This window comes from Pocillopora verrucosa, chromosome 12, assembly GCF_036669915.1.
Source record: "Pocillopora verrucosa isolate sample1 chromosome 12, ASM3666991v2, whole genome shotgun sequence".
NCBI classification, from domain to species: Eukaryota; Metazoa; Cnidaria; class Anthozoa; order Scleractinia; family Pocilloporidae; genus Pocillopora; species Pocillopora verrucosa.
In genome coordinates, this window is record NC_089323.1 from 17,357,808 (window position 1) to 17,383,380 (window position 25,573).

Here is a 25,573-nt window from a genome sequence, read left to right on the forward strand (position 1 = left end):
CCACTCGTGAATAGAACAACCTGCAGTTGCCCATTTGAAAAGTTTCCAGTTACAATAACACTGAAATTCCAGAGATCTGACTTGTAATTCTCCCTTCTTGCCCCTAGACATTTCTGGCGTAAATAAGAAGGGAAAGTTTCACGTTTTATTACGATAACACCCCATACTTAAGGGTTTATGTTTCTGTGTTGAGCTATTTTCTGGGTGATCTGTTGAAACTATAAGACGCTATATGTTAATCGCTTCTTAATGACCGCCTTGATTAGTCCTCTTCACTAGATTCTTGTGAAAAAATTAAGGAGCAAAAACAACGTCTGTGCCAGATTGGAATCTGTTTCGCCCTTTCATTCGCTTGAGTTCAAATCCATCCCGAATTGTTGTGAAGAGGAGAAAGTTTATCTGACTTTGGGGAAACTTTCACAACTACACCGAACACAATTTGACACAACCTTGATCATAGGGGTTAGTAAATTTTGCTTCTTCTTGTGAATTATACTCCTTCCGGCCAAAACCATGAGATGTTGGATGAACAGTTTAAAGTGAAATATATACATTTGCACTTCAGCGATATTCAACATTGTAAAGGAGAGTGAAAAGGAAATAAAAACCTTGGAGGTTTTAGAAGAAATTTTTTTCACGAATTTTCCAACAAATTTTGATCCAACTTGCAAGTTCCAAGGAAGAGAAAATGCCTCCCATGGTAAAACACAAACATAAAAGAAAAAAAAGAACAAAAGAAGGAATTCATTGCTTCAATTTACTACAATAACAATCACATACAAGCCTCGGACTAAATGGAATAGCCATACCAACGCTAAACTAATATCTATTTAAAGTATAGAAATTTATATGTTTTTCCAACTATACAAAAATAACTACCCATTTTACCCTTGGGGTAAAGATTATTAGAAAATTTTTTATACTACAGCATTTTATCGGTTCATAATCCCCCGGATATGTCAATATTGGAACATCTTGCGTTGCAGTTACAAAAATCTGCCAATATATAGAAACTTTGATATTTATCAAATACTTAACTATCATAATGCTGATGAATAACCTCATTCTGTATGTATAAATTGCGTTACGAATTCTACAATAAAACGAGTCATAGCCATTTCCAAACGAAACGTCTTATGACAGGAAGAAACATTTTAAGATTAAAAAAAGAAAGGATAGACACGTTTCAAACGGTCGAAGACAAGATAGGCGACCTTTAACCCCTTCACCTTTACATCAGTATCAAAATTCCTCATACTCTTTTCCATACGTTTCCTTTGTTACTAACAAGGAGAATTTGTTTAGTAATCAAAGCCTCTTACGCTGACGATCATTTTAGAGCCCCTTTACTCTCAGGATCATAATTAATGATCAGCAGTGTTATTGTGAGGAGAAATTAGATTCTGGTCACTCATAGGATTTCAAGAGTTAAACTGCCATAGGTAAGATGCATGCGTATTAAACTTTCAGCGATAAGTGAAAGTATTCTAAGACGTCTGTAAAGAGAAACAGTTGGTCACATCCTGCGAAGATTCATCAGAAAAGTAATTTCGCAGTTACAAAAACTAGTAGTTAACAAAAATTAAATACAAATTAAATATGTGTTATAAATACTCCACTAAATTAAACAAGACTCAAAGGGTTAGTATGTCATTTTGAAAAAAAAAATTGCATAAAAATTAACCGCTTTAAAAAGGTCAACATACCAAGCTATACTAAATATGTATTTTGATTAGATACAAATTTGAACAGCTACAAAATGTAACAAGCAGGATTTACTGAGTAAACAACGAAGAAATTCCCCTTAACGAACTTAAACGCAGTTGAAATAGTGTAAGGTTATGGTCTCACCACAAAAATGCAGCCACAAGTTACCTGTGTGGCGGCCTCTCTAAATTTTATGAACATCAGGCAACTATCATTAGGATAATGACGCCTGGTTACTAAGTAGATTTGACGTTACGTCGCTTAATGACGTCAAATTTTACGAAGTCAAAAAATGATGGGTCACCTATGAAGTGTGACTGTCTAAACGCCGTTGTTTCATCCTGAACATAAGTGGCGAAACCACACCCGACCCAGTGCGAGCGTTAGATTTGGGCAGACTGAGCTGATGTCACACCACACAAATGACAGTAAAGTGAGATTACACTATATAAGGAAAGGACTTTTGAATCTGGTTACTTCTTCCCGCCCATTTTCTCGAACATTGATTTCATCGCAGAAGTCCGCTGTTGACGCTTTTCCTAGAGGGCAAAAAAGACGCGAGTTACGATAACGTTACCAAAAATTTTGAATCAGAGAGGTCACTTATATGGCTTTTAAACAGCATTCCACTGAACTGAACCCAGAAAACAGCTTTTTCCATTTCAGAGGATACTTCACCCTTAGCCATTTATGTATTCACACTGGGATAAATACACCTCACTCACCCAGGCCTGGTGAACTGGGCTTAAGCCCGTCACTTTAATTACTTTGCACAGAATACCAGAGAATAACAACTGACTTGCAAACGAACAATTCAGCAGCACCTATTAATGTTTGCTTCCGAGAGTGGAGTAAAAATCAGTACAAAAATACAATAAAGCAACCCTTGCCGCGAGGAATTGAACCCGAACTGCTCGGTCTTGAGTCCAATGCGCAAACCATCGTTTCATTTTAAGTCTTAATTTCCTTACAAACAGCTCAATTTGATCGAAGAAATACCGACCTTTTCCTCTTTTGCTTTCCTCTTTTTCTCCATTTCTTCCTCCATTTTCCGCTGCAGATCACGAAGAGAAAAGCGAAAAATTGATATACTTTACACCACCAAACAAAGCCGATTTTCTATTTAAATTTTCATCTCTGCCTTCCGTGTAACTCTTTCATCTACAGCCAATAGGATATTTTATTCTCTCCTAATTATTTATTTCCTCTGTTTTTTCTTTTTCCAAACAAAAGGCATCCCACGAAAAGTCTGGCGGAATATCCACTCAAATCAGAAAATTGAAAACTGGTGTCAGTTTGGAGGAGTAAGTGCTTCGTGTCAAGACTCATCTCACAAGGAGAAAGCTGCTAAGAGGCTGATAGAACATTTTTTGTCAACTCATAGTAACTGAGGTACTGCAGAACCATCATATGATTACACAAAAAGACAACAGAAAATATTGAACTGAGTGAAATTTACTTAACCGACCTGCTGCTCGGATTTATTGGCTTCCTCTTTCTGTTTTATTTCTAACTTGACCCTCTCTCTTTCTTTCTGTAATTCCTCCTCTCTTCGTCTTTCTTCTTCTCTTTCCATCTGCCACAAAAAGGTTTCATCATTCAACAATATCATTTGTTAAAACTGAGAACTTGCTCTGTGCTGGTGCATCCAGCTTGATCAATAGCAGAGAACAGCAAGTGTTAACAACGGAACCTGCATCTCATTGCAGAGAAAAGATTAAAGGGGCAACTCTCACTTGATTTTTGGAAGCAAACTCTAGTGCTCAGGGAATGAAGAACCAAGTCCTTCTCGGAAGCTTTTTATTCTTCTGAATGTTTTATTTTTCGCCCTGTGTAATCTTATGAATAATATGAAGACTGGAAAATACACGTTCCTAGGAAAAGAGCACCTGCATGTCCAAATCTCTGTTGTTGTTGTTTTTTTTTTACACAAGAGCTGACAATTCCTTACCTCGATCCTGCTTTTCCTTACTTCCTTCTTATTGCTGAGACGCAAAAGAGAAAAGAAAAATGTGAGTGGAGTGATGGAGTGAATTTTGGGTCAAAATAACAACTCGGATATGCCTTTCAGCCAATTTCCGAGTTAAAAACGAGTGGTGGATTGTTGTAACAAATCCCGGCCAAAGCGACAAGGAGTTCAATTACGCATAACTGTATTCTACAGCAGCGCGTTTTGAGAGCGCGGAACAGAATGGCCCGAAGCTAAACCAGGTTCAGTGGAACAAAAGCAGCCTGGCTTAAATTGGAGCCTCGCCATAAAAAAAGCGCAAGTACAGAACACTTCGCGGTACTTACACTGCTTCGTTTCCTTCTTGCGACTGTAACATATTCTCCCAATGCGTTGCCATGGAGTGAGTCAGGGAGTCTCGGTTTGTTGGTTTTTTAACCTGTTAGAAGAAGATAAAAAAATAGAGTTTAAGAACGAATAACACTGACATCGGATGGCCCTTACCAGTGCTTTCGAAAAAAAGTCAGTTACCGCTGGTAACCCATCACTGCCGTCTGTATAGCCTCCGAGCAAGCTCTCGTGTGACAATTTCGTCTTAACCCTATAAACCCTAAGAGTGACTAGCATCTAATTTCTTCCTACAATATCGCCCCTGAATCACACATTAAGGCCATGAGAATAAAGGAAATGATCACCAACGAGAGAAGCATTTGATGGGTAAACAAATTCTCCTTGACAGCAGCTTAGGAAATGTATAAAGAACAGTATGGAGAATATGCATACTGATGTTAGGGTGTGAAGGGTTCAGGTACAGCCGCCTATTACACCATCGGCAGCCGCTTATGGACAACGTTAAAGAAACCCCAGCTTTATCTCTTATCTATAATCACACAGGACGTGTTTCGAGTTTCTCACCTGTATTTTGTTTGGGAGTGGATTTCTCTTGATATCCTTTAAGCTCAAATCTTTCTTATCACTGGCTACTTCGACAACTTTCTTTTTCCCTTCTTCGAGTCGATGCCTTTTCTCTGCTTCTGATGTCTCTTTCTTTACAATTGCTTCACGCATGCGCTGTTCCTCCAGCTCTCTCTGTATCCTCGAATCAGAAAATGTAGGGATACCATCCGCGCTGTCGGTATCATCTTTAACAAACGAAACCCTTCGTAGGACAACAGGGACCGCCTTTTTATCCTCGTTTTGTCCCTTTTTCATTGACAAATCTCCAACACTTTTCGCTTTAGTAAGTTTGCCTTCATTCGAAGGAGCTTTCCATCCAACTCGCCGCAACAGTTCTTCCTCTCTTTCTATCTGCGCCCGCGTTCCCTTATCGAATACGTCATCAGCGTATTTCCTACCAACAGATCCCGGATGCTTACTTTTCACGGAAGCGTCTGTAGACGAGGTGATTGGCTGACGAAACTGGTCAAGATTGAGCGAATATCGCTTCTTTCGCAACTCCTCATTAGAATCCTTCCTGGCAGCTGTGTTTTCAAAGTTCGCCTTTCTTAGTTTTACTCCAACACTGGCAGAGTCGTCGTTACCTTCTTCTGGAGGAGAGGGTTCATCCAGATCCAATCCTTCTGTAAGACGTTCACAGTTCGAAGCGCGTCTTCTAGGACCGGTGGCTTCTTGTTTACTTTCTTCCAATGCTTTTAAAACGCGCTGTTCTAAGATCAATTTATGCGCAGCAAACGCCGTCCTCCTGGTTTCTGATTGATTTTCCTGCAATTTTTGTCTTTCCATTTTGTCTTTCTGGCGTTCTTCGGCTTTTCTACGTTCTTCTTCACGCTGCTTTTTCTTCTCTTCTTCTTTTTCAAGCTTCACACGCATCATCTCCTCAGCTTCTTTGCGGTCGACCTCTTTCCTTATCCTTTCGAGATCAGCTTTTTGTGCTTCTCGCCTTTTCTTTTCTTGCTCCTGCATCTGCCGAAAAAGTTCCTTCTCTTCCTCGCGTTTCCGTCGTTTTTCCTCTTCTTCCGCGTTTCGTTGCGTTTCTCCCATCTCTGTCCCATTTTCGGCTGCTTGTTTAGCATCAACCTGGTCGACTGGAGGCGTCTCAATAATTTGTGTGTTCGTTTGCTGAACAACTGCCTCTATCTCCGTCTGTTTCTTCGTTGAGGTCGTTTTTCCATCGACTCCGTTAGACTCGGGGTGATACTCTTTCGTTTTCGCGACTTCCTCGCGCAACACTTCAACATCCTTACTGCCACCTTCCATCTGCTTCTTTAAATGAATTTTACGGGCAATTTCTGCTTCTCTCCGAAGTTCTTCTTCTCTCTCCTTCTGCCGCTCTATGTCTAACTGAACAAAACTCTTACGATTTTCAGCCTTTCGCGTCGTCGTCACCTTTCCGTTTTCCTTAGCCCTGCGAACAACCGGCTGTGGTTGGGGTTGAGACTGCTCTTGTGGCTGGCGGTGTGTTTGCAACAACTCCTGAGAAGGTCTATTCTCAAGAGGTCGTTTCTTAACCTCATTATGAACAATGTCATCGCCTGCACTCAAATCAATGACACTACCGCGTTTGGACGAGATCCTTAGCCCTTGTGTATCACTGCCATCGATTACATCCTTTCTTTCATCGAAGATTGGTTTTTGCACGAGATCCTTGTTGTGAAAAGCCAAAGGATGCTCTTCCTTTTTGGCATGCTTCGATTTCTGCTTTTCTACCTCAAGCCTTTCTTTTTCCTTAATTTTTTCGTTTTCTATCCGCATCAACTCCTCGCGTACTCTTTGCTGTTCCAGCTCTTCCTCGATCATTCTCCCTGCTTCTGTTCTTGATAGGGGAGCTTTCTTCGGTTCCTGTTTTTCTTGCGCCAATGCAGTTTGCTTTTCAAGTCTCTGTCTCTCTTCCTCAAACTTTGCCTTTCTTTGCTCTGCTATCTTTTTGTTCTCCTCCTTCTGTTTATCGAGCTCTTCACGAGCTTTCCTACGCATTTCGTTATCTATCTCTCTCTGTTTAGCTCTTTCTTCATCTTTTCTCTTTTTCTCTTCCATAACGTAGGGAATAAGTTCATCTTGCGTCAAACTACGCGGCGAAGTTCCTTCTCCGTTACTCATTTGAATATCTTTCTCGTTTCTGAAAAGGAAAAAACATCCATAAAACATCAATATTTATAACTTGAGCAGTTGTCCCCGCCTACCCCCGCTCACCTTGCATGGTCTCGTAAAATCTTAAAACAGCTACTTTGCGATTTAGTTTCTTTCACCCTTTCACTTTCAGCAATAACTAAAACGTAATTTCTCGAGCGCCATTAGCTCCATTGCACGTTTCACTAAAAATAGAGTGACTACCAAGGATTGTACCTGATTAGGTTTCCATCGTCCTCTTCCAGCCTTAAAAGCAAACCATCCATTCTAGATGCGGCCGACGACTCAGCTGAAGGTGCTGTGACAACATCAATCGTTTCCTCTAAAGGGGCTTGAAAAGAACCTTGTGTTGCTGGTTTGCTTTTTAACCCTCCAGCATCGTACCTTAATGCCTCTTTTTCACTGTCCGTCGTACAAATGCCATTTTGTGTTGCCATCCTTAACGCCCCTGTCTTTTCATCGTCTGTTCTGTTTTCATTCATTGTGTTTTTCTCACTACTGCTGTCTGCAATGGTGCTCGAGTATAATTCTTGTTGTTGTGTTAATTCTGAGGCGTTGCCACCGTTTACAGTGGGCTGTAGATTGCTTGGTGACGAGTCGCTGATTATCAAGTTCTCCTGTTTGTCCTTTAAAGAGAAATAATAATGTGAGGTTCAAGAATTTTTAAACAGTTGGAATGTGAACTCGAAATTTTTATTGCTTAACAACAAGATAAGCGCATACGCAACCAACTTTACTCAGAGTCTATCATGGAATAAATAGCAAATAGCATAGCTAATCCGATTTGCGATAGGACGCTATTAGATTTACACTGACTTGATGCGGTCTTAAATTTGGTTTCTTAACCCTTTAACTCCCAATATCTGATTGTTAATTCTCACCTCTAGCTACTACACATTTCCTTGTAAATTGGTTACGAGAATTTGGTGTTCAATCAAGGTAATATCTTGTACCTGATAAGTTTGAGTAATCTCATTACCTGTTTGCTGGATAATGTATGGATATTATAGGGAGAATTTACATGTTAATCACTTCTGGGAGTTAAAGGGTTAAACGCGCTGTAGTTTTGCGAGAACTGTAGCCAATTTAGTCCACAAGAAAAAGCATGCAACTTCTATGGATCATTCTTATTGGCTATCTAAGAACTTAGTAAAGATGTTTCTGATTGGCCGCGAAGACACCTTGTGTCGATGACTCTGGCTGACTGCGAACGTAAGGAGGTACTCATGAACTTCGTTGCCGGGAGCCCGAAGAGTTCGCTTTTTATCGCACCTTTCCCCACAAATCAAGAAGTCAACCCTTGATCACTGACTTCTTTTAGTTTTATTACTATTGAAACCACCGAGTTCTGGTAATAAATATCGCAAAAACTTACACCGATCGCTCTCGCTCTTGACTTCTATCAAATTTGATACCTGACTGACTCTCGAGAACGAAATCTGTCAATGCAGATTAACTCTCTTATCACAAATAGATTCTCAGCAATTGCTATGCCAATATCAGCTTTGTTGACATTTATCAAAATAGCCGCATCCAGCAATCGTGGTGTGTGTTCATTGTTCTCACGCAAGAAAAAGAGTATACCAATCAGTTTTATTTTTTTCAGTTTCATACGGAAAGAAAAAGTTAAGCGGATTCAAAGTGGCTTAAAACGACTCATGACAAAATTCTCATCGAATACATATATCGACCGTGTGCGAAGGATATTAGATAAAATGTAAAAATACAGAAGAGCACTTAATTGTACATGTCTTGTTTTTACGTAGAATGCAATAATAGTATTGAGGAACTCGATATAAACATCCTTTATTATATTTAGCGCTTAACCCTTCCTGAATCGCTCTGACGGAGGGCTACCGCTCGAAACGACAGACCTAGAAATTCTAAACGGTGTTCTTATTATATCATTAAGTCAGTTGATAAAACCAAACTTCCCTTTAAGAACCCCCAGCGACGCAGCACCACAGTTTCTCTAGAAACTTACCCCCTTAATTCATTTATCATAATTAGCCTTTCTGGAACTCTGAACCGCAATAGGATGATTGTGAAATTCGTATCAAACTTGCAATATTTGCAATATATGAGACGCAAGCTCACGCGTGTACGGACGTCAACGATGGCATGGTTCACATCAACCCGCAAGCAGCGATATTGCCTATTTGTTAAACCTCCTACAAGCTGAAAGTCTTTCCAAATATCCTTTACGTTGCCGAATTCTGTGGGAACTCTGATAAATTGCAGCAAAAAGTGACATGACGAAAGAGTGAAATTCTTCGCGCGTCAAAACAAAACAGAAATAAACTGGCTACTTGCATTGGTTTCAACTATTTTACTCTACCCACAGTAAAGTTTACTTACCTTGTCAACATGTGAAAGACCTTTCTTTTCCACTGATTTGTCACCTTCCTCTGCCCTCTCTTCGTTTCTCGCCTCAGGGTCGGTTTTATTCTTGTTATCTTCGTTTTCGTTGTTATTGGAGTAAACAGAGTGCAATCTCTCCGCATCTACGTTACTTTCGAAACCGTTGATGGCTGGAGACGTCGATTCAAGAGATGCTTTGGAGGAATCAGGGCTACAAGGCTGGTGGTTTTCGTTCAACTCGATCACAGTTCTCCCAGACTGATCCTGATGGATATTCGTGGGTGACGTAGGTATTGAGGGTTCTTCTGATATTGTGGCACCAAAATCTGTTGACATAACAAAAAAAACAAAAAGTTGCTCACATACTATTTTAGGGGGGAAAATTGTAATGCAACATTGTCACGCAGATACAGGCTACGGAGAAAAATCATGCCTCTCTCATGAATTCTCCTTACTGCCTGCTGCACAATTCTTATGATGTTACTTCAGAGAATTTGATATTGGATCAACTACACTAATCTAATCCGCTAATTTCTATTTCGCTTTGTTCTCATCACTTTTCTACTTGAATTTGTCTCCATCTTGTTTGGAAAAATTCTGTCTTGGTCACACATGGGAGTTAAAGGGTTAAAGAGTAACACGGAAAAAACACAAAAGAAACCTAGAAATACCAAAATAAGGACATTTATCGGTTAGACCTAGAGATGATTCAAATGAATTGTAGCAGCCAACAATTTTAATACATAAGGGCTCAGTTGTTTTAAGGATGGACAACGCTATCTAACGAATATATCGTACTGCACTATCCTCCGAACAGAGATTTAGCGAGTGGATAGCATTTTCCCCCTTTGAAAAACCGAAAACATATGTTAAAACTTCAGATTCGGCTTCCCTAGCAAGTTTAACCTGCAGAACAGGCGGATTAGCGGGGCCGAAGCGATACACCGATTTACTAGCGCGCGCGAGGCAAATACAAAGTTGGAAGGGCCCTTGACATTGTTCCTCATGCGAACGTGAGCGTGTCAAAAAACCACAACAAGCCCCTCCGTTTTTAAAAAAACCACAAAAGGATAAATCTTACTAATTTTAACGATAAGTATACGACAAAGACGAACACATTCTATTTAATCAAATTCGTGCCCAAACGCCAAGCTTGGATGAACCACGACAAAAAGAAAATTATTCAAGAGAACAAATCAATAACAACAAAACCGAACTCGATCCAGATTAATTTGCATAAATTCTCTGCCATCGTTACAAATTACCTCGAGTCAAATCGAGCGCCTTTTATACATTGCAACATTCGCTTGTAAAATACCCCGTCAAAATATTTATATTAACGCATTCGGTTTCCATTGCTCATCATAACTTAAATATATAAACACCTGAAAGTAGTTGACAGATTTCTACCGGACAATAAATTGGTAAGATCGATTCGCTATTCGCAGTGTAAACAAGCAATTTTTTCAATTGAATGGATTTTACACTGACTCAAAGTTTCAAATTTATTCTTGCACCTGAATTGACACAATCAAATAAACTATTCTGGAGTAAAGTGATAATCCTAATATTTTGAAACTCCCTTTGAGAGAACACAGGTCAACAAAATGAATATTTGAAGAAAATTTAAAGTGATTTTAGCAACCGAACTAACTTTAAATAATAATGGGAAATAACGAGAAACAGATATACTACCGAGAAATAATTCTGAATATTAAAAAACTTCCATTTTCCTGAAAATTATCGGAAATTCGGAAATTTCCAGAAGTTTACAAACAAAGAGAGGTGGATTACAACGGCGTGAAGTGTACTCTATTTAATGGTGACTGAACATGTCACAAAAGTAGGTTAATGGATTATTCTAGCAATTTGGGGGAAATTTTGGAAATAAATTTACTAGAAAGCGAGTGTCATATTTCGGTTTTCAATAATCATGTTAACAGATTTCGTTTCGATTTGAAATTGTGTAAAAAATTATGATGAAAAATGGAAAACGACATTTCTGTTTTGCAAAGACGAGGTTCTAATTACTCAAAGTACATATATAAAACCGCAAATATGCGTTACAAAATACAGACGTGCTTGTTCTTAGGGTAAACCTTTGCTTTTCGCTTTCACGAACGCGCAGTGCTAAAATTAATATTTTTAAGACTTTCGAAGTTACAATCAGGAAGAGTACTTCTATGGCTGTGGAAAGTTATGCTTTTAAATACAGTTAATTAACGAATAGAACTTCGTCAAAATGGCTACCCGTATGTGTTTACTAAATCGATCGACTCTTTCAAGATTTTAAAATCGCATAACCAAATGATTTTTTTAACATTTCGACGACTACAGAGATTTTTAAATTGGGAAACTTATAATTAGAGGGATTAAGAAAAATAGTTTTTACTTGACAGTCACGCAAATGAACTACAAAAGAGGTCTTACCTTTCAGGTCGCCATCTTCTCTCCACAGAGTTAGTATTTCTTCATCTTCTCTGCCTCCAACAGGTACTCTATGATTCTTGTAGGCCCCACGGAAAATATCTTCACCAGTTGGTTGACGTTTGAGCAGAAAACTTCGGTCAAACGGCTTAAAGCTCTCTCGCTTCGATTTGTCTTTGAGTTTTTGCAGCGCCTGCAGGAAAATGCAAATTAGTGTGCGCTCAGAGAGATGCTAATGTGGTATGTTGTCAGGTACGCTTCGGCACTCAAGCGTTGCTCACTACATGGAGAGAGAATGTAAATAATACTCAACTTCAAACAGACCGAAAAAAACAAAACTTCCGATTAAAAAGAGCATGTTCTAGTATTTTCAAGGGCTCACAACAACTCCATTTCAGCTCGTAAGTATAATGGATTCATGCAAATTATTAGAAACTTGCTGTTTCTTAATAACTTACAAGGTATTAACAGATTAGTCATCACTCTGACCTGTCATCGAAAATTCATTAAATCTGTCCCAAGACGGCCCACCGAAGGAAAAAAAAAAAAAAAGAAAAAAAAAAGACAACGTGGGAGACTTTTTCGTTGTTATTTTTGCTAATTTTGAATCCTAAACAGCGATCGTTAAGACTGTCATAACTCATACTGTGCAGAAACGATTCTCATCCATTGGCTTTGGCTGAATGCGTGCCAGCTTAGCTTTTTCACTACCGAGATCTGATTATTAATTCTCCTTTCATGTTGTTTAACAGTTATTTGTAGTTTAGTTAAGATAATTTAGTGCTGTATTAAGATAACACCCTACAGCTGATACGTTTAGATTTTCTCACCACCCGTTTTGGGATAACGTATCGAAATTAAGAGAAGTTGCAAGTTTTTCACAACCGCGGGTTGACGGCTAGACGGATCAAAAACGATTACATGCAGTCTTTCATACACTTCAAGTTCACTATCAATCCCAAACTCGCTAACTAAAACAAGTTTATCAATTTGTTGCAGTTGGCTGGTAGAATATGTCAAGGCATGTACGGAGATGGGTGGACAAACTGTCGGATCAAAACAACAAGAGTGACTTAGAGAAAAAGAAAATAAAAATTGTGCGTGAATTATGTGAAAAACAAAACAAAACAAAACAAAACAAAATAAACATGTTTTTAAACAACAAAGTTTTGTTTTTACGTGCATATCAAATTAATTTTTTCCTCCCAACCGATACGGTAAGTTGTTTGTTCCCAAGTTTTCCTCCTCAAAACATTCTTGGATTTTGCAAAACGTAGAATTTTTCCTACCTCTTTAGCGTTTGTCCATCTAAGTCGGCAAACTACATACGTTAAGTTTCTTTTTTAAAACGAAACAGTCTACGCCGACAGCGGAATATCTCTATAACTTTTTGTGGGTAGAGAAACTTGGCTCATTAAAAAGTTCCAAGAATATCTCCAATGGTGTCCTCTCACCAAGATGTCCACAAACTAAAAGTTTATAAAATACTAATATTCTGTCTCCTATCAAATAAAACAATCGCCCGTCTTTTCAAAGCATGGGGATGTTCAGTACACGCGCAGCGTCATTGTAATGTCCAATAAATCTGTTATTTAAAAAGATTCTATTCGTCGACATTTAAAAGGTGCAAGAATATCTCCAATAGAGTCCTCTCACCAAGATGTCCACATACTAAAAGTTTGTAAACTAATAATATTCTGTCTCCTATGAGATAAAACAATCGCCAGTCTTTTCAAAGCATGGGGATGTTCAGTGCACGCGCAGCGTCATTGTAATATCCATTAAACCTGTTGTTTAGAAAGATGATCTTTGTCGTCGACATTCGGCATTGCAACCAACGTGCAGTGACCAAGTTCGCACTGTATAGAGTCGCAATACACGACAGTAAATACCTTTCAACAATTCTTTTTCAGTTAGAGTTTGCAATCACTTGACAGACCATCGCGTGATTACCGTGGGATCAACTATAAACTGCACATGGCGATGACCCACCGGTAGTGTGACGGATACGGAGAATTATGAATGGCGGGAAATTAACGCTGAATGCGACAACCATGGGACACTAACAAGTCCCTAGCCCCATTTTCAACACTTCTAATTGGAAACACTCTCTACGACAACAAGAGATAAACTAGGGTATCAAGACTAACTATAAACAAACAATACTGAAAAACGAAATCTGCAAATCAAAGAAGACTGAGGGAAGTATAAAACCTGAACGTCCAAGACTACTCAGTGATCGATAAGAGAAAGAAACAACTGAAATAAAGTCTGACCCGTCTCAGCTCATTTTCCTCCTTTTCCAAAACGTAAACTCGTCTTTCAACTTGATCCAGTTCGTCTTGTATCTTCTGGGCCATCACCTCTTCTTCTAAGTCACCGGCTATTTCGTGGCACAGTTTTTCCTGAAGCATAAAAGATATGGCGTTAAATGAAAACGAAATAAAAGATGTAGCAAGGAAACCTAACATAATTGACAAAAACAGTCCTTACACATGACGCTTTTCACAATGCTAACACCAGAACTTTGCAGAACGCTTGCCACATATGAACTTATAATGCTCTCTGAAGCTAAGCCTGCAGGCAGCCTCTTATTAGCTGCAAAACTAGGGGCAAGGCCTGCGCGTTTCGAGTCGACGAGTGATGAAAGCAACGTCCGCGAGGGTTCTGGCACAAAAGATTCTTAGCCAAATTCTCAGCGCTAAAAAATTATGAGAAATATAAGAGGATCCGTGTAGCAAAATGATATTTCGATCTTGGGAAAGAGAGCAATATGTACGTTCATACCTTTACTGAAAGGAGCTTCCTTTTTTCAGTTTGGACTTCGGCCAGTCTGCGACAAGGAAAAGCAAAGGTGACGGTTAGTTGACCACAGCTAATTATTTCCTGCTTAAAATATCTATCTTAAGTTTCCTGCGTAAAAACCTCAATCTCTAAGTGGCTTGGTGAGAGCTGTAGAAGCTCTGCACAACAATATCATATATCGCTAATAAACACAAGTAGCTCTGCGGAAAGCTCTTGTATTTCATTTAGGCTGCTATTGCCCTTTTAAATTGATCTTCAGAAAAAATCGACAATGGCTTATCTAAAGAACCAGTTGGTGCTCCACGAATTGCAACGTAAATACGTTGGTTTTGCAAGAGAAAATATGCCTCTAAGAAAAAACATGTCCGTGCAAAGGGGTATTACCAAATGCATCAAATAGCCTCTTAGTTTTCTGGGTTGCTTTTAACTAAGATTTCAAACCATAAAAATGCCAACTAACCGTAGTCTCTTGCTGTCATAACACTCCTCTGTCAGCTGCGCAAAAGAAAAATAATAAAAAGTCAATCAACAATTGATGAGTTTAAAGCCAGTTATAAGTTTTTCCACTTTAACCAAAAAAATCAACAATGAAAAAGTACTACACCATTTATTTACCTGTTCTGATAGAATTGATCTTACATTTACATTTCCCTCAATTGAGTTACCTACAGAAATAGATGAACAGTTACAGTGGTTATTTTCCAATACAAAACCTACTTTTCATTAATTTCTATCACGAAGTAAAAGGTTTGAACTTAGGAACAACTGTTAATAACCCTTTAACTCCTGTAAGTGTTTAACATGTAACCTCTCCTTATAATATCCATACATTACTCAGCAAACAGGTAATGAGAATCATCAAACATATCAGGCACAAGGTGTTACCTTGATATATCACAAAATTCTCTTAACAAATTTACAGGAAAGTTGTAGCAGCTGGAAGGGAGAATCAACAATCAGATCTTGGGAGCTAAAGAGTTAATCATGCTATCTGATGGATCAATGTGAGTATCAGACCAACTGTGCACCTACCCCTCCCCTAACATTAACCCTAACTTGTTATCAGTCAACTGCTATTTAGTGAGGGGAGGGGTAGGTACACAGTTACCCAGATAGGATAAATGACAACTATACTATTTCCTTATCAGTGTATACAAGTTTTGTTCATGATAGTAAATGAAAATTGTTTGTACCTTGCTTGCAGAATCGTGTTATATGCACAGCTATCAGAAATTCTTCAAGAGAGAGTTTTCCATCTCGATCAATGTCTGACAAATCCCTGTGGAATGAACAAATTTATTTGTGACAATTATCATTAGTAGATACTCAATTTAGATGTAAAAATTATTGAATTAATTCAGGCCTGCAATTGGTCTTATTGTCAAAGTGTGATTTTCTGGTCTGGTAGAGTAGAATGGATTTCATTACAAAGACTGTGTATCTTAGCCCTTTAACTTCCATGATTTCATTAGTAATTCTCCTTACTGTCTGCCAAATGTTTCTGATCATGTAAATTTGGAGAATTTGGTATTGTATCAATTAGTAATCCCCTAATTGATATTTTTCTTTATTCACATCACCTGTCTGCATGATATTGTATAGAAATAGTATGGAGAAATTCTGTCTTGGTCATTCACAGGAGTTCAAGGGTTAAATTGGCTTGATTAATGCATTACCCTTTTACAAACAAACATCACTATCAAGTATATTCTCTGTACTCCTCTCTATTGTAATTTTGTACTGACAAGGAGAATGTGTTTAGCAATCAAAAATCCCTATGTTGGCAATCATTTCCCTATTCTCATGATCTTTATGAATGATTCAGCAGCTTTTCTGTAAGGAGAAATTAGGTGCTGGTCACTCTTAGCCTTCAAGGGGTTAAAGGCAGTCACTAGCAATTTTTTAGCCAAAATTGATCAACAATTCCCTTCCCTTCATCTAAAATATGTTTCATGAAAACATTTCCAAGAAGAAGTTATTAGTCTAATAAACTAACCAGATTCTTGCTAAAATGTCCTCAAGAAGGCCTGATCCAATAAGAACAGAACAAGCAGTTTCAGCTGCAATTTAAGAAAATATTATTAACTCCCAGTGGTAGATCAGATAAATTATTACATCAGAAACCAGAAAGTTGGAGAAAGTTTATTCTTCAAAAAAGCAAAAAAACTTCGACATGTTCATCATATTTAAGGGATTCCAGAGATAAAATTTCTCACTATAATTCATTCTCACTATTGTAACCATACCATAACCATCAGTAAAATTAGGATTCATTCCTAAATCCAAAGAGTAACAATATAACTGTTGATTATTAAGCTATTGCCACTGTAAAATAATAACTTTTGCTTGCAGGAAGAACATGCAGTATCAAACTCTGAATGTGCACAAATCTGTCAACCAGTTTGAAAAAGTCACTAGGCTAGAGCCTTGTGACAAATTGAAGATCCTCCTAAATGCCCTTATATACCCAGATGGTATATCTTGGCCTTTGAAAATGGGAAATTAAATTTTTGCCCTGAGCCATGAGTGCTCCTCAAGGAGAGGATGGTGAAGAGCTAAAATATGACAAATAATTAAGCCAAAATTAACATGCAACAAATAAATTTACAGAAAGGGGAGGTAAGGTGAGATGTGAAGTTTTTCCACTCAAATTGGTAACATTTGAAATACTGTTTGAGGTACCCATGACACCTTAATTTTTCAAAAATTTGTCTGTGAAATGGGATCAGAACCCCCTTTGCTACCATCTAAGCATAATATTAAATCAGTAAGAAAGAAAATGACAGAGATGGATTTGCTATCACAAGTCTCTTGCATCTCAGTGGTAATACATCAAAAGTACTCATGGGATGGGCATAAGTTCTTATTCCAATTGGGAGCTCTCTGATTTTGTTTTCCTGAGTACAATAGGAAACTGAGAATTGTATGAAATTCTTAGATTCAAGCATAATCATTGTGGGACAAGGAAAAAGTGTGAGTTGATCCTCACTGATGATTCTAATTTCGAGGCTTAACTGAGGGTGAGTGACAAGACAGAAAAATCAACCAGAAATTACAAAATTAGTTATTGTCTTAACATGTCTTACCATCAATATAACCTGTCTTATGGCCATTTTTCCACCTGAAAGCTCTTTCATAAGCTGCTTTTTCCTCCACTGATATAAAAGGAATGCTTATACGAGTTAGATGCTTTGGACTTAGGGTCTCCGGCAGCTTGAGGGGAATATCTGTGCCTTTTAAACGGCTCTGAATAAGATGCATTGCCACAGCAAACTCAGCGATGTCTAACTTGTTGTTCCGCGAAACATCTGCAAGTTTCCTAGAATAAATAAACAATTCAGATCAATGTCAGTATCTGAGCAACTACCCACCTACCACCCCCCTAACTCAACATTAACCCTAACTTGTTATCAGTTGACTGTCGTTGAGTTAGGGGAGTGGTGGGTACGCAGTTGTTCAGATACTGGCATCCATCTGACAATTCAGCTATCTATCAGAACAACTCAAAACTTTCCACAGATATGTGTTGTTGTTCAAAATGAACTTCTTCATTTCATGTCAATAATAAAACTTCTGCAACAACCTTTACCTGGAATGAACAACACAATTTGTTCTCTGTTTTTTCATCTCAACTATGAGGACTATCCAGAAGTTTCAATAAAATTTTGTATATGAGGCTGCTGATAGTGTAACAAGAAGGGGGGGGGAGTGTGCAGAAAAAACTCAAATGCAAGAGCCTGTTCTCATGCTAAACAGATGGCAGGATGCCACTGTTAACCATTTAACCCCTAAGAATGACTAGCATCTAAATTCTCCTTTCAATATCACCCCCAAGTCACACATAAAGGTTACAAGAAAAAAAGGAAATAATCACCAATGATAGAAGCTTATGATTGTTAAACAAATTCTCCTTGTCAGCAGGAAATGTATTGAGAACAGTATGGAGAATATGTCTGCTGATGTTAGGGTGCAAAGGGTTGACGAGTTTTTTTAACTGAAACTCCTGACTATTCCTTTTTCACAGCTTTCTCTCAGTGGAGGGGAAAAAAGTGAAAGACCCAATATAAACCAAGTTGAAAAAAAAAAATAGAAAATAAACCATGCATGAAAATATTTTGATAAACATTTATTTAGGGTATCACATTAGAGTCAAGAGTATGACATTTTTAAAACTTACAAAATGATATAAGATTAGTGGATCCACAGAACAAAAGGTAAACAAAAATAGGACACTGAACAAGGGGCATTGTGTGTTTTGGTTTCATATCCAATTCAGAGTGTGTTTTTGGCTTTTTCTATATAAACATTTGGTTTTCAATTTTAATTTTTGAGTACCATCATTTCAACTAGTAAGTTTACCGGTAGTTCATCACTCTCAGTGATGTTTTAACCAATGTTTATGTTTACTTCATGATGTATTTCAGGTCTTTGGTTCGCATCAATACCCCTTCCACTATGCCTAATCACATCTACCAAGAATGATCTGAGAAAAGTATGGAGCAGCATAGCATTCCTAGAAAGTAGTTAAGTAAATATTGAGGGGTAGTAGTGAAAGAGAGGTGGCCAGCAATGAAGGTGTTCCTGTGGTTGAAGAAGGTGTAAACAAAACTCTAACATATCTGAGGTCTACACATTTGATTTACATTCTGTTAAAAAAAGTCCTGACTGTTTGTGTTATTGCCTTATACAATGCCAAACCATAAAGGTTACACTAATCATCATAAACGTCTAACAATGCAAGCTGCGTCTGATTAGATGTCACTGTAAATTTTCCTCTATATCAGCGGTAGGCAAACCTCTTAAGAAAATCTTGTCTGATCAAATCTAAATATTTTCCCACGATTTTTATGCTTCAGTGTCGTGTGAAATGGTGCATATAAAAACAGTGCTTAACCCGTTTATAATGCAAACCTATCTCCACTTATTTTTGCAATTTTGTTTCGTTTAGATAAAAACAGTTAAAACAGCTTGCGCCACCAGATTTTCCAACACATTCACCATTACAATGCCAGGCGATGCGTGTTGAATCTGGCTGTTACAGACAAAAACACAATAGAGTTGTAGCCGTGAAAGAAATAACAAAACCACGATTGTATTCAACACAAACCGTTGACGGTATTCTGTTGATTCATAAAAATAAACACAGAAACTTCTGCTGCGCCAATTGCACCGATATCGCTGCTTGCTGTTACCAGGAAACACACAACAACGCTTAGAGTCCATCCTATATTGAAAGGGGATCCAACAACCGCAGTGGTTAATAAACACATTTGGTGACCCGGAGGAAAATTTAGCGCGAAGGAACGCGATAAATTAATTCCTTCGAAGCATACATCGATTATACTAAACAAAACAAAATTATACATATCCAAGTTTTCCTTACCATATTTTGCTCAGCTCTGGTAGAGGCAGTTTAGATCTTATAAATAAAGATCTGGCTTGCTCTCCTGCAATAACAAATATATTTGTACAATTGAGTGAAAAAGCGTACAACCACCTTAGCCCAAGGCAGTCCTTGCGCTCACCTGATAGGTATCTATCTTGAGGTTTTTGGCTGTAAAACAAAGCATCATGGCGAGTTCTTTCCTCCTCAGATATCGTCCACTTTAAGTCCATCTCGGGCTGAAGAAGCGACCTGTAATTGAAAAGAATACCCAATTAACTTGTTCGGAGCTTTCATTCAAACGACCCCGAATCGCTACATTACTGATCAGACTTCGAACGACAGAACGCGTTGTGACTACAAAAATTCCAAAACGTTTGGATCACCTTATGAAGACTACGCATTAGTTAAATTAACAAATGTGGAAAATATATTTGTTTAAGGCTTCCCATGTTGACGAGATATTCTTCGGCCCGCCATGATCACTCTAATTTTGATGTCATGCCAAGTTTTTCTGCAGATGATCGTCACGGTGAGAACGCTTGATTAGGTTCCATGGGCGCGCGTTCATAATCCTCTCTATGGAAACCGCTTCAAAAATTTTAAAAATTATTTTCCCAGCACTTAACTTATTTTCCTTCGGAATTTTTTGCCATTTTGAGAAATTTTCCCGTAATTATTCTGCCATGGTTCTGTTTGGTCTTTATTTATCGTAATTCAATGTCTTGTAAATTGAAATATAACACCTGCTGAAAGCCTGTGTTTTTTAAAAGACTGTCATCGTTCCTAGAACTTTGAACTGTCAAATTCTTTAAACATAGAGAAGCATTCAGGCTCCAATCTCTTCATTAGGCTTCATCCATAATTTTCGCCATCGATTTAAGAATTACTCCTAAATTTCTATATATAATCAGTCTTACATTATCTCTCCTCGTTTGTTTTTATATATTACTAATTGCATTGTGTCCATTGTAGAATAAGCTAAGAGCTGTGATCAGTCACTATGATCAATACCTACCAATGTAAGCTTAAAATCATCATTCTTTACACTGTTTAGGGTCCAGCAATATTTCAGGTTAATGCAATGCTCTTGAAAATCAGACTAATAGGATCGCGGGAGGAGAGACTGGGGCTGAGTATTTACAATTTTGTCTACTAATAATGGTGGTTTTCTAATATAAAAATAAAAATAAAAAATTATCAGATTTTGATAAAAATTATCTTGTTTCGGTGACAGTTTGAGTAATCAGTAAGCTTAACTCTTGAAAACTTCAAACTGATAATCCTTCCAAAGTCCGTTGGCTCCCAACATAAATACCAGCTTTCCTTTGCTAAACGATGCAAAGAATTATCCTCATTCCCTTGAGGGGTAAAGGAACTATCGATTTTCTGTTACCCACTCCACTGCCCTTAATGCTTCCCTCCTCATTTCTCTCCCTTCCCCCCCTCCCCCCCCCCCCGATATGTCAGAAAAAAAAAACTGGTCAGCTGACTACCTGATAAAGCACATGGGACGATTTTCAACATGGCGGATGTCAAGGAGGAAACTGCGAAGAAGGTGAAGACAATCAAAGAGAAAACTAAAGCTATTCTAGAGAGTGATACCAATTCAAACTTCATTGTGGATATCCTGGAATTATCAGAAACCCAAGACGAGAAAGTTTTGGTGGGATTCATAAGATCAGCGCACAAAATTTTCACAACTTTTTCATCGCGGGGAAAGCTGTTTCGATCGTCGAAACAAAAGCGTTCCCTTGAAGAAGAAGGGAGTTCAGATCCTCAAGATGTTTTCAGATCCTGGCTACACGATAAATATTTGTTGACCTTGACTCGGCTTCTACATTTGCTTCGCGTCGGATCGCAAAACGTAAAGGAGTTTGCTCTTTGTACCTTGATGAAGTTTCTCGTGGAGGAGGCAAAACACGACAGGAACTCGAAATCTACCGATCGTTTTCCTACAGTTCTATTTAAGAAAACTTGCGATGCGTTGTTTGATGGCAGGTACAGTATGAAGAACTGTATCGAAAGGTTTGCTGAGTACTTAGAATATGATGATGTCAGGTTTTACGTGCTCAAAAATCTGACAAAAGTCCTCGGAGACGCTTTAAATAGCGAAGAAAGCCAACGTCGGTTTCTTGTAGAAAATGCATTCGCAATGCTAAGCCAGGTGAAAATGAAGAAGCAAAACGAGGATATGACGAATCTTTTGATAGAAGTAAAGCAACGGAAAAATGAAAATAGTGAGAGGAATGAGTACAGCTTTCTAGAGTTGAAGAATCATCAAAAAGCCTTTAGTTCTGCCTGGCTAGCACTACTGAGGCTTCCATTGTCATCTGAAGTTCATAAGAAGGTTTTACTCAACTTACATACAGATGTGTTACCACACATGACAGATCCAAAACTGCTTATGGATTTTCTCACTGACTCTTACAACACTGGTGGTGTAACAAGCCTTTTGGCACTCAACAGCCTTTTTGTTCTTATCCACCAGTATAACCTGGACTATCCTGACTTTTTTAAGAAGCTTTATGCATTGTTTGAACCAAACATTTTTTATTTGAAGTACCAAGCAAGGTTCTTCCACTTGGCAGACTTGTTCCTGATGTCCACCCATCTTCCAGCATACCTGGTGGCAGCCTTTGTCAAAAGGTTGTCACGCCTTTCTTTATCTGCTCCCCCATCTGGTGCAATGTTGGCCATACCTTTCGTCTGCAATCTCATGAAACGACATCCAAGTGTTGCAGTTCTTATCCATCGCAAACAAGTAAGTTGGAATAATAACATATTTTAATTGATTATTATAAAATGAGGACCAAAGTAATCACAAGGAATATTAACAACACAATAAGAAGAGGGGCTAATGCTCAAAACATCACCTTTGAAAACTTACATTATCAACCCGGATAATAAAACAAAATTATCATGTAATACCTCCCAGAAAGGAGGCGTGGATGCGCAGTGGCCTCACGGTTAGTGCACTCGACTCCGGATCAGGTGGTCCGGGTTTGAGCCCTGGCTGGGGTCATTGTGTTGTGTTCTTAGGCAAGACACTTTACTCTCACAGTGCTTCTCTTTACCCAGGTGTACAAATGGGTACCAGCAAATGTGCTGGGGGTAACCCTGCGATGGACTAGCATCCCATCCAGGGGGGAGGAGCAATACTCCTAGCCACTTCATGCTAAGAAAACCGGAGTTAAGCACCGGCTCCATGGGCCACTTGGGCCCGCATAAAGGCTTTACTTACAGACCAGTTGCCACATGAAGTGAAGCAAGCTGAAGCAATCCTAGATAACTCTCTATACAAAGATAATGACTTTCTGACGAAAGGCTAACACTTGATATGTTTGCTTTAGAAACTCTCTACGTTGGCTAATTTATATTATCAACTCAGTTTCTTAAACCAAATTATCTTGTGATATACCCACTGACCCGGCACTTCAGTTTCTTTAGAAACTTAACTCCATAACTATTCAGATGCAATTTTCATTCAGGAAATGCAGAAACAAAGAATTTAAAATAAACCTACTCATCTGTCCTAAGTAAACGAAATGAAGATCCAGATGGATAATTTAACTGATTTTTTTCCCGATCAGAGGTGGTTGGCAAATTTAGGGTTGTACTCTGAACTAGGCACATTCATCCTCAGAACCTTTCTTCATCCAGAAGTATTAGTGGGAACCTATAATATGTTGGAGAGGCTTCAAGAAATGTGGTGGAGTAATCCAGAATTGACTGCATGTATAGAATCAGATTGAGATAGAGAAATATTTTAAACTGTTTTACGCTTTCAAAATCAGTGTAAGTGCAGGCTGTAGTTGACACCACCCTGAGAGACATAAACTTTGCTGTGTGGTGAGATTTAATCTGTGTTTGTTTGCTTCTAGGCGGGAAAACTGTTGCTTGATCATGGCACAGAAGAGAACATTGCAGATCTCAGCAAAGGTGATCCATTCATTGTCGATGAACCTGACCCTGCTAAATGCAATGCCATGAAGAGTTCCTTGTGGGAACTAAAATCTTTGCAGAGTCACTTCTATCCTGGTGTGGCATCCCTTGTGGAAATTCTAGAGAAGCCTCTCAATACTGGTGAAACCAACATCTCAAAGTACTTTGATGATGGTTATAACCAACTGTTTCAGAGAGAGTGTATTAAGATTACAGATCAGAATGCACATTTGGAGTTCCAAGTTCCCAAGAGTCTTATCAGTAAGGATATGGCAGAGAGATGGGTCTTGGAATAGATTTTCAATCTGTAAGAATTTCAATGGTGAAGCATCCAACATCCACTTTTGTCGCTCAGTGGGTACTCTTACGTTCTTGTAATTATCAATTTTTACAATAATTAAAAAAAAAATAAGAAATTCGTTGAAAAATTGTTAAATTAGGTATTCAAATTCCTACTTTTTTCTTTTATCCTCTTTCAAGGTTTCTGACACAAAATTCTCGTAACTAATTTACAAGGAAATGTGTAGCAGCCACAGGGGAAGATTAACAATCAGATTTTGAGAGTTGAGGGTTTAACAATACAAAGTTTTTCGTGCTCTTGCATCTAATTATTATTCAGTTCAAATACTCCGGCTTCATGTCATTTACTGAATGAAGCGTTTCCAAACGTTAATTGTAGTGCGGACCTCCTATTGGTTGACATAGTTCCCTACGTCAATAATTCACCCTCGAAAATACAATAATATAGTTTATTTAATGAAACCTAGCCAACTTGAACTGGAATTTTATTAAGAAAAAGAAAAGCGTTCTTCTCAGTCTGTTCTTTCACAGCTGCGATCAAAATGCTTTTTCCCGGAGGAAACATGTCAGACGTTTAGGTTGAAGTTAATTTGTAGAGGGCCAGAGACTGAATGAGACTCAGAGATATTTCCCTTACCGCGGCAAAAAAGATGAAGCGCTTGGAAAACGCGAGAAGGCGAAACTTGTACAGAGTCTGTAAGGATTAAATTCAAGGATTCCACCATTTGCAGTGTCGTGTTCGAAATCAAGTCTATTTGACGAGAAATCAGGCATGGGAACATCATATAGCACATGGAGACTTCACAAAAAGACGTCAAGACCGCGAAAATTGAGCGACATGGCGATCAGAGGATCTGTCAAACGGGGCGGAATGAAAAAAAGTAAAAGTGAGGGTAACTTAGTGGACGATATACCCACCCACAAAGTACACACCAATCCGTTATATCGCCATCAAGATTTGTTCGATAATGACATGTTTTTCGAGGAGATCTTGGCAAAGATAGAGCGAGAAGCGGCCAGGTTATCAAGTTCCGATAGAAACGGTGAAAGCCTAAGAGGCTTTGACTCATTTATGATGTATTAGACTAAGACCATATCATTGCAAAGAATAGTCGCTGCAATATCGCAGCAAAGACACAAAATACGCGTCAGGTCTATGACTTGTGTTAAGATCACCCGTGGAAAAGTAGCGATGTATTTACAACACAACTGAGATATCTTTTCATTAGGCGTCCATTCAGAGATCTTAATTGCTGTAACATATGTTAGAACACCCTTATGAGTACTGCTTAAACCTTTGCTGTAAAGAGACTTTATATGAAAGAAACTTTTAGCGGTGGAATTCAAGGCTAGTAAGCAAAAGAATGAAGTGGAGTTTGTTTGCGCTATAGAGTCGCCAAGGCTGCAAAAAGACGTGTTTGTCAGTAAATTATTCGCCAAACAATTAACTTAAACTCGTAACATCTTTTTAAGATAGTGGCGTCGGTTAGAACATGCAATTGTTATATATAAAGGCGTCAAGCCCACAAATAAGGGAGATCATTGATATATCTGAGAAAATATATGATATTTAAAGAGATAAAGATACGGCTTTGGTTACACGACTTTAT

At 38.4% G+C, this 25,573-nt stretch overlaps 2 protein-coding genes across 2 annotated transcripts; one reads left to right on the forward strand and one right to left on the reverse strand.

Moving 5' to 3' along the window:
- Window positions 1-743: 743 nt before the first annotated feature.
- Window positions 744-20,250, reverse strand: LOC131799853 (trichohyalin). The gene is made up of 19 exons (XM_059117542.2): window positions 20,105-20,250; window positions 19,861-19,970; window positions 19,719-19,782; window positions 17,422-17,654; window positions 16,332-16,395; window positions 15,529-15,614; window positions 14,951-15,000; window positions 14,796-14,830; window positions 14,318-14,363; window positions 13,807-13,935; window positions 11,534-11,723; window positions 9,101-9,429; window positions 6,959-7,368; window positions 4,571-6,731; window positions 4,003-4,094; window positions 3,659-3,692; window positions 3,176-3,283; window positions 2,711-2,761; window positions 744-2,246 (listed from the first exon to the last, which is right to left on the reverse strand). Exons 2-19 carry the CDS (start codon window positions 19,949-19,951, stop codon window positions 2,181-2,183), a joined length of 4,239 nt encoding a protein of 1,412 aa, XP_058973525.2. The 5' UTR covers window positions 19,952-19,970; window positions 20,105-20,250; the 3' UTR covers window positions 744-2,180.
- Window positions 20,251-21,238: 988 nt separating this feature from the next.
- Window positions 21,239-25,573, forward strand: LOC131799901 (nucleolar complex protein 4 homolog). Its single transcript, XM_059117593.2, has 2 exons — window positions 21,239-22,482; window positions 23,603-25,573. The coding sequence occupies exons 1-2, from the start codon at window positions 21,244-21,246 to the stop codon at window positions 23,957-23,959; spliced, it is 1,596 nt and encodes a 531-aa protein (XP_058973576.2). The 5' UTR covers window positions 21,239-21,243; the 3' UTR covers window positions 23,960-25,573.

What these genes read in the sequence shown, in the direction of transcription:
- LOC131799853 (XM_059117542.2), bottom strand. Translation starts at nt 19,951, where the DNA reads ATGGACTTAAAGTGGACGATATCTGAGGAGGAAAGAACTCGCCATGAT. An exon ending in CACTCCCAAACAAAATACAG is followed by an intron (nt 4,095 to 4,570) that starts GTGAGAAACTCG and finishes TTCTTCTAACAG; the next exon opens with GTTAAAAAACCAACAAACCG. An exon ending in CCAATAAATCCGAGCAGCAG is followed by an intron (nt 2,762 to 3,175) that starts GTCGGTTAAGTA and finishes CGTGATCTGCAG; the next exon opens with CGGAAAATGGAGGAAGAAAT.
- LOC131799901 (XM_059117593.2), top strand. Translation starts at nt 21,244, where the DNA reads ATGGCGGATGTCAAGGAGGAAACTGCGAAGAAGGTGAAGACAATCAAA. An exon ending in TTCTTATCCATCGCAAACAA is followed by an intron (nt 22,483 to 23,602) that starts GTAAGTTGGAAT and finishes GTTTGCTTCTAG; the next exon opens with GCGGGAAAACTGTTGCTTGA.